This window comes from Heliangelus exortis, chromosome 22 (genome assembly GCF_036169615.1).
Source record: "Heliangelus exortis chromosome 22, bHelExo1.hap1, whole genome shotgun sequence".
Taxonomy (NCBI): domain Eukaryota; kingdom Metazoa; phylum Chordata; class Aves; order Apodiformes; family Trochilidae; genus Heliangelus; species Heliangelus exortis.
The window spans coordinates 1,193,615-1,208,506 of NC_092443.1; the positions used below are offsets into that span (position 1 = coordinate 1,193,615).

At 43.2% G+C, this 14,892-nt stretch overlaps 1 protein-coding gene across 1 annotated transcript in view; it reads right to left on the reverse strand.

The window, feature by feature from the left end:
• Nucleotides 1-14,892, reverse strand: part of PNPLA7 (patatin like domain 7, lysophospholipase) — a 90,481-nt gene that overhangs the window by 52,430 nt on the left and 23,159 nt on the right. Inside the window, exons 17-19 of the mRNA XM_071765713.1 lie at nucleotides 13,928-14,133; nucleotides 10,826-10,957; nucleotides 9,519-9,642 (exon numbers count right to left, since the gene is read on the reverse strand). Coding sequence (XP_071621814.1) covers nucleotides 9,519-9,642; nucleotides 10,826-10,957; nucleotides 13,928-14,133 — 462 coding nt within the window. The remainder of the gene's footprint in view (nucleotides 1-9,518; nucleotides 9,643-10,825; nucleotides 10,958-13,927; nucleotides 14,134-14,892) is intronic.

Below are 14,892 nucleotides of genomic sequence, written 5' to 3' on the forward strand. Positions count from 1 at the left end.
ACAAAGCCATCTTTGAGAAAAACCCACTTCTCTGCTGTTCTCCCTTTCTTTTTTCCCCTCAACAACCTGAATCACTTTCATTTTACTCTCAGCACATTTTGGACAGAAGAGAGATTTGCTTTTCCAGGTGCTTGTTAGTGGGAGCTGTTTTGGGGGGTTGGTTGGTTGCTTACTTTTTGGGTGGTTGGTTGGTTTGTTTCAGAATTTATTCCACAGCTTATGCCTACAGCAAATTCCTACTCAAGCAGTGTTTTTGCATTGCTTGGGGCTCAGACACAGAATTAATGTCAGGTACAGGATGCCTCGTCCAAGGGCAGAGCTCTGCCAGGTGCCCAGGCATGTGCTTCTACCTACAGCACAAGAAATTTAATTTAAAACACACAACTCTGTGACCCCACTTCCAACAGGAGTGCTTTGCTGGAAGATTACATGAGCACAAAATGGGTAATTCAGACAGCCAGAACATCTAGATCTCAAAACTTGCAATTAGTCCAGAAAGCTGAGATCAGCCTGCAAATATTAACTCTAGCTGGTACAGCAGAGTTTAATCCCCCCCAACTGCTACAGCACCAAAAGCTGCACAAGGAAATCTGAAGGAACCACATTTTGTAAGGCCCAGCCTGTGCTTTTTGCTCAGGTGCCAGGGATCAATTTTAAACCATACAAAAAGGGGAAAAAGAGCTCATGTTGTACACACGTCCATGGAGAACCATGAGTCCAGGTTCTCAAACGGTTTTATACCTTCTGGTTTATCCTGCTCCCATATTACCAGCTTTTTATCAGAGTTTTTAGCTCTGTGATTCAGTTTCTTTATCCTGAAAGCAAGTTAAGGGCTCCAAACTGCTAAAATAAATCCTTTCCACTCAGCCAGTCACCCCCTGATTTGAGGTTAATTTCTATAAGAAAGAAACCACTCAAAGTGTCTCACATCCTTTCCCACTCTCTCTGTGATATACGAGTGCATAAAAAATTAACTGTGCTCCAAAGGGCTCACAAGTCTTTCAGAAGAGATGAGATTTGTAAGAAAAGGGAATTAAATTTTAACTTTAAAACAAAGCCTCAGGGAGGCTTTTTTTTCCCCTCCAAATCGTGACTTTGTCTTTTCAAATCATTCCCAAGGCAGATCAGGGGGAGATGGAGACCTTTGTCAAACCTCCTTCACCAGGAGCCATTCACATCTCCTGTGCAAGTGGCCCTGGCAACCCCACCAGTGATAAAGATCCCCAAAATTGCAGGGAATTTGTTAAAGGCAATTTCCAACCCATTTCAGAAGCTGGAGCCTGCACTACCCTTACACACAGATGCAATCACCCATCGACTGTGCCATCACCTTTGATATTTTCATGCAGATCCCCCCTGGTATCCTAGCAGGGAAAAAACAATGTACAGTATCAAATTTAAATGTTGCTTTCCCCTTGGATATTCTCAGTTCCCAACCTCTTTTTTATTGGTTATCCTGAACTATTCATAAAATGCTTTCTCTTCACTGGAAGTGACAGGGTTCTCTATGATACCTATTGGACCATAGGTAGGATTATTTTCCATCTTCACTACATTCTCACCTCTCCCCTCTTCACACTCTGTGATTAAAAAGCATTCTTTGTATTAGTTGTAGATTTTCTGCACAAGGGAATCTGCCACATCAAATAGGTATTTGGCTACTCTCACATTTTTTTGGAGATTAAAAACATAATCCAACATCTTCATAGTTCTCTCTAAATTATACTATTCTTCATTGTACTTAAATTATTTGAGGTATCACTTATTCAGAGTTTTTTCTTCTTGCTTAGAAAAAAGTTTCATGCCAGATAAGTACTTAAAATCATTTCAGTCTTAAGTCACATTCAAATCCCTGGGTTTCTCATTCCAGCAAACCTTTTGAACAACTTTTCCTACTCTTCCAGGTCTGTAAATACTCCAAGACTTGGAGATCTAGCTTGTACTTCAATATGCAGAAAAAATCCACCTGTAACCATGAGATCAACCTCATGAGATTATTTTCTTGGTCCTAGAAAAGGAATTTAACATTTTAATCACCCACCATGGCTGCAGCAAACACAAAACCAGCTCCATAATGACTTCCAAATTTCATTCAACCTGCCTGGGGGGGCTGAGAAACACCAGTGGTGTGTGAATGCTCAGACAGCAGCCTCTCCCTTCATGGGGGAGCAGGTTTGCTCCCCCATTTGTATATATATATATATGGATATACATACACATTTGTACATATAACCACCCGAGGCTCTCTGCTGAGCCCCTTCCCAGCCTCCTATTACCATTCAGCCCTGCCACAGGAACACAGCTACAGCAGCTCCTCCAGTGCAAGAAAGGATCAGTGAACTCTTTCCCTCTTCATTTCCAATTCAGGCCAACATGATAAGTTTTGCTTGAGGCAACCACACACCTCTGGTTCCTCTCCCATAACGCTCATTCCTTCTCCTTAGTAACAAGCCTCCAAACAGGTTCTGCCTCACTGCCCATTTCTGCTCTTCTCTTTCAATTTTTAATTCACCCAGATGCCACCCTTATTCCTCCTCCTCTCTCCCAAAAAATCCTCCAGTTTTCCTGCAGTTATCAGAAGGGTTGAGCCCATCACCTCCTCTGCTCTACCTGCTCTGGCTGTTCTTCTCTTTGCCATCCTATTATCTAGTGGTGTTCACTTTTCCATCATGTTGTAAACCTGACAAACCTACAGAACAGTGCTGTGAAATCTGCCTCTCTTTGAAACCCAGCTGCTATGCCTGATTTTAGCTGTTGTGCTAAACAACAAAAGGTTCTGTTCAATGCTCACCTGTCCCAGAGCTCTACTCCTTGGTTCCTCCTTGGCACTGAGCATCTTCTCTTCTCTACCTCCATCACATCCTCCAGAACCTGCTGCTGCACCATTGCCTTCACTTCCATCCCCTCTGAGAGTTGCACCAAGCAGCTCAGTGCTATTAATAATTTGCACCAAGGAGCAAATATCAGTTTAGTGTTCTGCACTCTGGGGAAGGACCCTCCCAAGTCTGTGGGAAACAGGAGGGACAGGGATGCAGCCCATTGCAAGGAGGAGCAGATGATGACCCCAGGAAGGGAGAAGAAGAAATAAAGCCTGACATCTGCTGATGGATCAGAAGGCTCAAGGAAAGGGACAGGCAACAGGTCAGCTGCACAGGGACCAGGTAACACACCCATATCCCAAGAGCCAACCCCAGCACTGCCACAGCCCAGGCATGAACCAGCCCCACACACAAGGATTTTCCCAGCAGTGGTTTTGTCAGATCAGGACAGGAGATGCTGCTGCAGCTCAGGACCTCAGCAATGTCACACGAAGGGCAACCACTCACTCTTTCTGGTTTAAACAAGCTGCTCCCAAACCCTTTGCATGTGAAGATGCTGATCTCAGAGGTGTTTCCTCCAGCCACCAGTTCAGAAGAATCTCAAACATTAATTTGTTTGTATTGGAAAAGGACAAAGGAGGAGAGGCTGCTGGAAGCAATGAATGAGTGGGCAGAGCACCAGACAAGCTGCAAATGGATGCTATTTGTGGGAGCAGTGCCAGGGATGGGTGCAGTACACCATGTACTCCTGAAAGTTGTTCTAACAACCACCTCCTGCAATCTTTTGTGTGCCAAGTTAACCCCGTGACTGAGGACACTCAACACTTCTGCTGTGCAGAGAAAAGAATCCAAATCCACACACACACACACACACACACACACATATATATATATATATATAAACTTACATACAGGCACCAAAGTCTTACTTTGTCTATCTGGATGGGTGCATATGTCAGTGTATATATAAAATCTATGTGAAAATGAAGTGCCTGAGCTTGCTACCCTGTGTAACTCAGGCAATGGGAGTCATGCTACTGATTCTCCTGAGAGGACTGAGCCTGCACTCTGCAGCAGTGCAAGGACAGTTCTGCTACAGCAGGGAATGGAGTTAAGGGACAGATAAGGGAAGGGTTAAAGCTGGGGAATGGAACTGCTAACACTCCTACCTCATGTATTGAAGTTTCACTCCTTATTTACGTGTGGCTGTAGAAAAGATGGGGAAGTTGCATGCCTGCTCTGCTCCACTAATCTAACACTACAGTCAAAATAAACCCAACAAATATACCAAATGTTATCTGAAGCACAACAGAAAAAATAACATCCATTAAATTTATCCAGGCTGCTTGGAGAGCATCTGGAAGTGCAATGCCACCCACAGGTATGCAGCATGTTCCTCTGATGGTGAAATTACACCTGAATTTCAACAATGGAAAAAGAGATAGCAGAACACAACGACCTGCTCCAGTACTTTCCAACAAGAGAGATCTGATTGCCCTTGACTCAGTTTTGCACCACAAAAATACCAAACCTGGCTTCAGTAACATCCTTCCCCATCCTTCACTGCTGACCCCTTGGCTCTCACCTCTGCTGGACTCTGCTTCCCACTGTCTTTGAGCATTTTCATGATAATGAAAAGGATCACACTTCTCTCTCTTACTCAGTGGCTCCTACTTCATGAAACTTGCAAAAGAAAAAAGAAGAAAATCTCTTGCTAACAACTTATTTGTGTGTTCTGCAAAGGCTGAAGAGGTGCAGAACCAACTCCTGCCAGCCCCAACCAGCCCAGTGGGATCCAGCATTCTCACAGTGGGAGAGAGAAAGAAGCAGAAGGCAGGGGAGCTGGCTCTAAAGGGGGATCAGGAGCTTTCTCAAGACTTAGTTGGTAGCTGGGCCCTAGCAATGTTATTCCCACAAGAAATTCTGGCTGGGAGCAGGAGGGAGACACAAAGCAACTTAGGGAATGACAGCTTGATGCATGAAATCACCTACAGGAAACCCAGAAGGTCACAACTTGTATCACTACCTGTCATCAAAGATCCTAATACACCCAGAAAAGGATTTGGCTTGGGAGTTAAAGCTCTCTGTGGCAGCTACAAAGCCAGATGACTTCCCCACATAACATTAATGCCAGACAACCTAACACCAGATCCTGGCAAAACTGAGCCTGTGGTTTTCCCAGTCAGCTGCCAGACCACTGAACAATTTCCAGTTTTGAATGGTCTCTTACTTTCATCAGCTGTTTAGCTGTTATTTTTTAAAGCAAATAAAAGACAATTGTAATGGATAAAAAAAGAAATCATTGGAGAGAAAAGAGTCAGAAAAATAGTACTCAGCAGCTCACACTCCAAGTAAATATGCTCACAGGGAACTGATGGTTCAGATGCCTCAGATTCCAGCCTTGCATTCAGCCCAAAACATCCTCAAGATGGTTTTGGAAACCAGGACAGTGAGCTTCTAATTTCAACCTGACACTACTTCAGCTGCAGAAATATGAACTCTTGTCTCTGAGCTTCTGTCTCACCTCACCACGGGCAAACACTGAGGGATTTGCTGGTGTGGGGTTTGCCTCTTGCTTTGGTTTTTATTTTTTTGTTTGGGTTTGGGTTTTTAAATACAATTTCACCCTGAAGATACTTCTAGGAAAATAATAAATTTTAGTAACCTATTTCCAAGACAGATGGCAGCAGAAAGGAAAAGAGAACACCTTCCAGATCCTTATCTTCCAGCTCAGTTCTTGGACCTCATCCGCTTCCAATTTCCAGAGCAAGGCTGTGCACACTGTGCCTGAGGTGTCCCTAGCCTGAATTGACTTGAAATCTATTTTTATTAACTTGAAGCTTTGGGAAATGAAGTAGGCACGGTTTGAAAAACAAATCACATGCAAGGAATCAGCAAAAAAATCCACACGCTGAAAAATGACCAAGTAAACCAGCCTTGAGAGAGTCAAACTTGCCCCATGGTAGCAGGGTTGTTGGGGACACAACAGCATTCAGCTGGCTTTGGTAGTGTCAAGATCCATCAGGGTATGATAACATTAATGCTGATAAAGAACAAAAGCCTGACAAGTGTAATCCTGATCCTGGTGTGTTTCCTTGGAGGATTACTCAGCAATCAAATCTTTCTAGCAGAAGTGTTGCATTTCACAAGGACAATGCTCCAAACCCCTCAGGAAATCCTAAGCCATTTGCAGATTCTTCTTGGGTTTCAACTTTGTTGAGAAGGAAAAAAAAAAACCCATGCACATTTAACTATATTAATGAGATTAACAGCTTAACATCCAAAAACACTTTAAAAAGTCATTATTTCTAGAATGTAAAGCATGGTTTCTTCCCTGGCAGAGCTGGTATGCCACAGCACCACCAAATGAGGATTCTTTTTCTGCAATTTCTCACCCACGCTGCCCTGAGTTAAAAGAATCACTGCACAGATGCCTTTCTGCATTTGCTCTGCTATTTTGCTACTCAAAAATGACCCAGAACAGTCCTACTAATAGAGAGAGGCATTCTGATTACTGAAGGATTTTGAGTTAACCAAAACTTTGCTGCAACTTCCCCTCTCAGTGAGGCTTTTTGGAAAGCCAGCTGGTTTGCTGGGAGGCCACTGCAGACACCAGCCCTATGGGACAGGTGGCTACCAATTATTATCAGCTATGTAAGGCCTCAGCTTTTCAAATACTGCAAATTCAGCAGCTGTCACTGAGGCCCCAGGAGCTGCCTGGCATTTGGTCACCATCCCAAAGCTGCAGCCACTCTTAAGGAGCCCAATTAATACAAAAAAGCTGAGTGCACAGAAGGTTCCATCACCTGCACGTGGAGGGAGCAGGCAGTACACAAATAGCTTTTACTCAACAGATTTGTCTGCAAGCTGGGTCTGTGTCAGGTTTTTGATATTTTGTTTTTTCTGTTGTTTTGTTGGTGGTGGTGGTTGGGATTTTAGGGGTGTTTTTTTTCTCCCTCCTTTCTCCTCACCCACCTGTGTCCTTCCAACAATGCAAAAAGCAAACACCTCCCAGAGATGCTCCAGAGATGCTGGAGCTCTGAGCCTGTAACCCATCCAGGACAACTTGCTTTGCAGATCATAGAAAAAATACTGAACAACTGCCCCAGTCTGGGACAAGGGACAGAACCAAATGTCAAAGCCTGGCCCACAGTTTAGCCTCATCTCACCAGTCATAACAAATGAAAAGAAATCCTCTTAGTCAGACAGCAATGTGTAAATGATGCTAAGATAACAAGACTACAATTTGCAGCAGTTAAGCAAGATCAGCACTAAGGCAGCAAAACAAATGAGGGTAGTAGAAGCATTTTAATCAAAGAACATAGGGAAGAGAAGCCCTTTCACTCATCAACACACAGTGGAATTTTCTGGCTTCCTCTGGGGTCACCCAGGCATGACAAAAGGAGGCACAGAGTTACCACCCTTCAGCTCAGGGAATGGTTTAAGAAATTTACCACTGCACCATTTTCCCACAAGTGCATCTGCAGCAAGAGCACCAACAAATCAAAAAATTCCCCCTGTAATGGGTCACATCAGTGTCCAGACAACAGGACTTCTGTTTTCCAAATGCAAGGGAATTCTCTAACAGATTCATCACCACCCTTTTAAAAACTACCTGGAAGGTCTTCAAACAAATTCTTTACTTGATTTGAGCACAGAATAAACTGGAATTGCCCCTCAACAGGGTCAGCAGCAGCAAGCAGGTGGCAACCTCCCTCCAGAAAGGTTTCCAGGGAGCTGGGATCATTTTCCCTCTGACATAACTGTGAGTGTCAGCTCCTAAAGTAACCACACGGGGAAGGCAAACTTGGGTTTCCAATCTGTTCTTCTCCCTGTGAGCTGACAGACCTCAGAAACAGATGCCATGGAGTCAGTAGAGGGAAGAAAAGAGCTCCAGCCACAAGTTTAGCCTTGGGAGCACAGGCACAGGCATGAAAATTTACATCTTATCCAAAATCCTTCATTTTTCAGTGCGTTCCTTCTGAAAGCAGAAGTGGCCTCATCTCTTCCATGTGACACGTGGTCTTTTTAAAGTTCTGAGACAGAGGTAATAAAGACTTGGAATACCAGACTCTTGCATTTTGTTGCAGTTGCCCAGTTGTGAATGACCTGGGGTGTCTTGTTGGGGTTTCCAGAGAGGAACACACCACCAGTTGACCCAATTACCAATTAAAAATAACAACTGCTTGTTTCATTCCCTGAAAGAACCCTCCAATTACTTAACTTTCAGGGGAGGAAAAAGAAAAAAAAAAAAAAACAAGCCACAACCCTACAGCAGGTTTTTAAAGGTTTATACCAGATCCTGCAGAAGGGGATAAACAAATCTTTTTAAAAGGAAAAATGTCATTTTAGTAATGCCCTCTGCAAAGCACGGCTCCATTAATCTTGGCAACCTTTACAAATCCTCCCCCATGTTTTCAAAAGAGAGCCAGAGCACTGAGATTCCTTCAACAAATGGCAGCATGAGTCAGTGGGCTTGGGAGCTGTGGGTAGGAAGGAGAAGATGACGTCCATGGAGCCAAAAAGCCTTCAAAATTATTCATGTCATCACATGGATCCAGAAAAGGGACTTCTGGTTTAGAGACACAGCCTACATGGAATGTCTGGACCCGTGTCTGGGCACTCAGCAGCAAACGTGTCCCAGTCCATCCCTGGGATGAAGCCTCTCTCTCCTCACCAGAAAAATGTGGAACATTATCCCAAAAGGAGGATGAGTGCTCATACAGGAGCCCCCTGCCTCTCCAAGCTGCTTTCAGACAGCAGAGCAGCAGCTCAGTTGGTTTTAGCCTGGGAGCTCTGCAGAATTCCAGAACTCCAGAGTCCCTGGAAAGGAGAACCTCTTGTACCAGGGGGTAACACTCAACTGCTGGGTGGTCCAACTTTCAAAAATCACACCTTTTGCAACCAGCACCACCTTGGATCAGCTTTCTAGAGGGAAACAGCCTTCTGTCCTCCTTCCTCTTCCTCTATAAACAAGAATTTCTTCCTACAGAACTCTCGTATTTCTTTATTTAGAGATATGCTAATTCTGGCTATAAGCAGATAGACATTAAATGTTTAGTTTTCAGTTCAGAAAAGGGCCTGAACAACAATCTGGGAACTTCAGAAACCTTCTAATTTTACATATAAAACCCAAACAAGCCATGTATATTTACAGTGTAGGGCTCCTGTTTCAGTTGCTAACCAGGTCTGAGAAACAGAAAACGAACGTAGCAGAGAAATTAAAACATGGATAAATATTACAGTTTGGAAATCAAAAAGTACTTTAAGAGCTGTAATAACTACATATTCCCTGAGCAACCTGGTGCAACTTTGAAGTTGTCTCTGCTTACTCAGAGCAGGCTGGACCAGACATTTCCAAGGGGACCCAACCAAGCTGAATCTTGAAATCCCCATTTAGTGCACACTACTGCAATTCTTCCTGAACTGCTCCAAGAGGCTGCACACCTCAGAACGTGAAGGAAAGTACCCTGTATCAAAACAGAGTATTTTGCAGGGCTTTTTAGTTTGGTGGTGACTATTTTTTCCTCACTTTTAATACTAAGACTCGTAATCCTATTCCTTTATCATGTTTCCAAGTGGAACCGTGATAATCTTTAGCCTGGGAAAGCACTTTAGGTTAACAACTGATTAGAGTCAGATTTTCTTTGTTCAGTGTGGCACCAATATCAATTTCTCAGCTGAAGAATTCACTCTCACCACTCCAATCAGGTCTCCTCGGCCGTATTCACCCGTCAGGTGCTTTTTGCCATCATCCATCCGTATGACGGAGCGCAGGCGACCGTTCAGCACGATGTAAGTACAGTCTGACTTGTCCCCCTGCCTGGGGAAGCACCAACAACCAGGATTAGCAAAGCATCTTTACTCAGCAAACACACCTGGAGTCCTTTAATAAGCTGATTGTCTGTCCCTGCCTGGCTTAGAGGACTTAGGGAGATGTTTAATCGACAATTAAACCTAACGAGCAAATAAAAAACCCCTCAAAAAGCCCCTGTTAAAAGGGGACCTGGAAACAAGTTTAATGTTTAAATGCAGAGGCTCTGCACAACAGGTTGGTGCTAGTTCTGGAAGCAGATGACCCAGGGGCAAGTGGTCTCTCAGGGGAACACCAGGTTGCAGCAGGCACTGTAAGGGATGCACAGAGAAATTCTGCAGATCAAAGCCAAAACCCTCCCAGGGGCTCAGGATTTGGGTTCCTTTTGGCACACACAGCTCAGTCTATCCAGAAGGTTTTGCTCTATGCAGGCTGTGTGCTCTCTGGCATGCAGCAGGTTTCCAGCATAACCCAGCACGTGGACAAAGTGTTGTAATTGTCTGGTGAAAGATTTGAGTGAGACACTGACAGCTCTGAGTGCTTTGATGCACAAAGTAACCCAAAGCTCCATGAGCAACAGTGCTGCAGGTACAGTTATGAAAATTAAAACTACAATTATACAGAATATGTACTAAACTAGACCTTTATTCTTCCACCACTGCAGCAACCATATAATGGCTCAAATACACTCTAGTACAAAAAAATCCCTACAATTCAGTTTTCCCAAGGACAGCTTTTGTACCTTAAACATCCAGTGCAGTGCCCGTTTTCAATTTACTACTGAATAAGCCTGATTTACATTTGAGTTTCATTGTTTATTTTAAAAATGCTGAAAAATTCATAGAGCAGTAGATGTTCCTGCTCCTAACAATGCAGGAGCTATCACCAGAACATACAGCTGTCTATGTCTTAATCAATTATGTCACTTTAAAAGCTTGCCAAGATAACATAAAGGATGAGGAACAGTATGAAAGAATTTTATTAGCACCTGGAGACAAGAGACTGAAGCAATGTTGAAGGGTCCTGCAACTGCAGAAATTAAAAAAAAATCTCAAAATAGGCCAAGAGACAAACCTGATGACATGATTGACTCCAATGAGTTTCTCATCCTGTATCCCCAAGGGAGCACAGCTTCTCAGCTCTGAAAACTTAAATATTCAACAGACAAGCAGCAATTTTGTCCATGTCTCACCTGTAAACAGCTCTTCCAGCTTCAACCTCCATCCAGTCCAGGGCAAAGTCAATTTGCCTGACAAAGGGAGACATCCTCTTGACAACAGTGTGAGCCACACCTAGAACTACACTTGGCTGCTCCCGCATTATCCTGGAGAGAAAAACAACAAAAAAAATGTTGTTGAAGTACTTCCCCAGACCAGGAACAGGTACACACAGACCACCTTGGGTTAGATGAGGAATTATTGCACATTATCTTACAGACACTGAACGCAGGGTCACAGAAGTCTGAGAAACAAAAAAATGAACAGAGCAGGGAAACTAAAGCTGGATAAACAGCACAATTTGGAAATCCAGAGATGCTTTAAGAGCTTTTACAACTACACATTCCCTGAGCAACCTGGTGCAGCTCTAAGTTAGCTCTGGTAACTTCCATGTAACTCTGAGCAAAGGATGAAGGAGCATCCCAGGATAATAACCAGACAGCTCTTATCCCTCACCAACCCTGTTCCCCTTTTCTCAGCTGATCTGAACGTTGACCCCCCATGAAAACTGTGATTATTTAGCTCATTGCTTCTACTCTACTTGCTTATTTAGCCCTCAAAGTTTCCTCCCACACAGGCTGTCTGTTGTGATCAATAAAAGCCACTTAATCCTTTTCTTCCCTCCAGATATGTATCTTAAAACTTAATGCATTCAAAATGTAAACTACTAACAGGCTGCTTTTATTTTCATCCTGAGCCCTCTGTTATTTCACTGAGTGCTTTACAGCTTCCACAAGAGCATTAGCATGGAAGCTAAAAGCCCACCCTTATAGGTAACAAGAAAAAAAAAGCAGATTTTATTTTTCTCCATTATCATCCAGGTTTCCTTCCTCTTACTTGGGCATCTTCATCTTTGCTCTTCTGCTTGACACTTGCCTGGCACTGGGAAAAAATAAAAACTAAAGCTCTGTACTCTAGAAACTTGTTCCTGGAAGGATCCTGAGGATTCTTTATTAGGAAGCTCACCAAATATAGTGATGAAAAGGCTAAAGCAGTGTATGTGAGAGGCTGGGACTTAGGCAGATATTCCTGTAGATGTGGATGCAATGTGATATTCAGCTTGGCTGGCAATACAAAGTAAAAACCAAAGCTTTCCTGCTAATCTGGCAAGCACACACGATTAAGACTCCAAACTGTGAAATTAACTGAGGCAGAAAATGTGAGAGAGTCCCCAGAACTGCAGAACCTGAACACTTTTCCCTGGGAGAGGCTGCTGACAGTTTGATTACCCCGTTCCTCAGGAGACACCAACAGTTGCAGCGTGGGCACTGCACACTCAGTACATCAGTTCAGCAAAACAGCAAAGAATTTCAGCTATATTCTCCATAATTAGCTTGTGTCAGCCCTGTGCTTAAAACACTACATTTCTAGAGAGCTATTTAGTTGTGAAAGTACCCGGAAAAACCTCCAGCACAAAAGTTTCAGTGAAAAGAATTTCATCTGTTGTCCAACAGGCAACACCCAATTCTAAACCCTGAGCAGCTACTGACCACATCCCTTCTGCTTTGCCCTCTCATTAGTTATTGGAAAAAAAACAAAAAAACCCAGATACAGTGTTCGAGGGCAGATCAAAATAAGACCAATATATTTAACACAAATAGAAGAAAGTAATTGTGAAGAATAATGGAAGTTCTTGTCAAATTCCTTCTGCTCAGCAAACAAGATAAGTGCCCAGGAAAAAAAAAAAATCATTCCTGGGATTCTGAGCGAAGGAGAAAGCCTAATATTGCAGGACCATGTGCACAGAATTTGGTACAAAAAGTGTAAAACAAAACATATGTCTAATTTTATCAACAACTCTTCCTCGTAGAGTTCAAAGCAACAATGAATAAACTTGGAGAAACTGTGCTTTTCAAAGGCTTTCTACAACAGAACTTTTAAATTTGGGAATAGGAGTTAGAAGTGATATAAAACTTGGGTTTCAGGAGAAATTGTGAAGGTGGAACACTGGAAGATCACAGTGATCATAAAACGTAGAGAATGGGCAATGAATTATTTGAAGGAGAAAAAGAAAGATTTGCTAAAGTCCCAAAAATGATGAAGAGGTGACACAGTATGGTCTGAGGACTGCTGACTGGATAGGAGTTAATGGAAACAAAAATGTAAGTTGGAATAAATAAGAGAGAACTCAGCTTTCAGGAGAGAAAAGGAAACTCTGAAAAATGAGTTCAAGCAAATGAATCAGTCCAGGACTGAATATCAAAAACAAAGAAGAGGAGGAAGAGGTAAAAGCTGACTGGCTGGCTGAGTCAACAGCATGAAATTTAAAGTTAAAAAACAAGTGAGAAAACAACAGCAGAAAAAGAAAGCAAGAAAAAGCAGGAGATTAGAAGAAATCTATCTGATAGCAGAGGGAAGGAGAGGTGGGAGCATCCATCAGAAAGCAGGTCAGGGAGTTGACATCCAGCACATGGCCAACACAGCTCATCAGGCAGGCAGACTGCTGGGCACAGCATCTCCCACTTACAGCAGGCACCCTTTTGCCCAGGGTGAAAAAACCCCAGAGCATCTTCTGCTGTACAGTCAATTACAAATACAAATAAAATTTTTTAGAGAGAGAGAAGTACAAAGAACATGGTAGTGGCCTGGAAAAAACAAACTCAGTCCTAGAGAGAAAAGACAGGACTGATGGGACATGCAAGAAGTTGAAAAAGATTAGAAAAGGTGTTTTGAGGTATTTGACCCAAATGATGTGTGTGAACTAATTCCAAGTCTTAACAAAAGGATCAGGAATCAATCAGGACCACTGATCATTAATATTGGACAATGAGGCTTAATCACAGTCACAGCTCTGGGCTGGGGGTGGTTTTTAATTAAGAAATACCTATATCCCCCTATAAGCATTAAATCACAGGTCCTTTAATCACAAGGCCAGGCTGGTTGAAGCCTTGTGCAGCCTGGTCTAGAGGGAGTTATCCCTTCCTGTACAGGGGGGGATGATCTTGATGATCTTAAGGTCCCTTCCAGCCCAAACCATTCTATGATTCACCACAGATGCATCCACCACTCTCTTTGTTCAAAAGGGACGTAAAAATTCAGATTTTTTTTATTTTTTTTTTTTTTTTTTGAGAACTCACTCATAGAAATGGGACTTGGAAATAGACAGAAAGCTGCAGTCTCGGTTGGCTTTGATGGTGAAAATCAGTGGTTCCCCAGTGAGGACAGCAAGCTGGCCCACAAGCTCCCCTGGGTGGGTGATGAAGAGGCAGGTGTCCTCCTCTGAGTCGATCTTCCGCTGGTACACGTGAAGCATCCCCGAGACCACAAAGCAAACATTGACATCCTGGAGGAAAATGGGAAAAAAAAAAAACAGCTCAATAAAATTCCCCAAGATGTTAAAAGCAATTATCAGTGACAGGGCTGCTATCATGACCAATCTGTTTTCCAAAAAGCTCCCTATAGTTGTTGAACAATTAGGTGATAAGACACAACGGTGAATTATTAAAAGCAGGTTATGAATATTTAAAAATAAGCAGCCACAATATTGAAAAATGTGTTTCTTTTTGTATGGTTTTGAGGAACAAAGGCTGCATCTGTAAGATCCCAAGGAATAAGAATAGAATTGTGACTGGAGGTAACGGGGTAATCACAGCAGCACGATGAGGGACAGAGCTGAACCCAGCAGCACTGTCATTGCAGCTGCCCCTCATCTGCTCTGCATAACCTTCTCTATTTACACAATATTATTATGGATGAATCTCCTTGTATAGTAAATAGACTCTGCTAAAACAAATAAACTGGATTTTTATTGCCCTGGGGAGGAGGAACAACTTTACTGCAGCTGAGTGACATCAGCAAAGCCTGCAGGAAAGGGCTGCCTGGTCCTGCAGCTCCTGGGCAGGGCTGGGGATGGGTCAGGAGGAGCTGAGAACAGGCAGGTACCACATTTTCAACTCTGCTGCTCAGTGTGCACTGAAAGGCTGAGAGCTGGGACTGTCCCACCTCGAGAACAGAAGGTTTGAGGAGTCTGGGGGGCATTTTTTATATTTCTGACCAATACCTTATGGTGGGTGGCAAAGATTGAGCCCAGATGATGCTCATT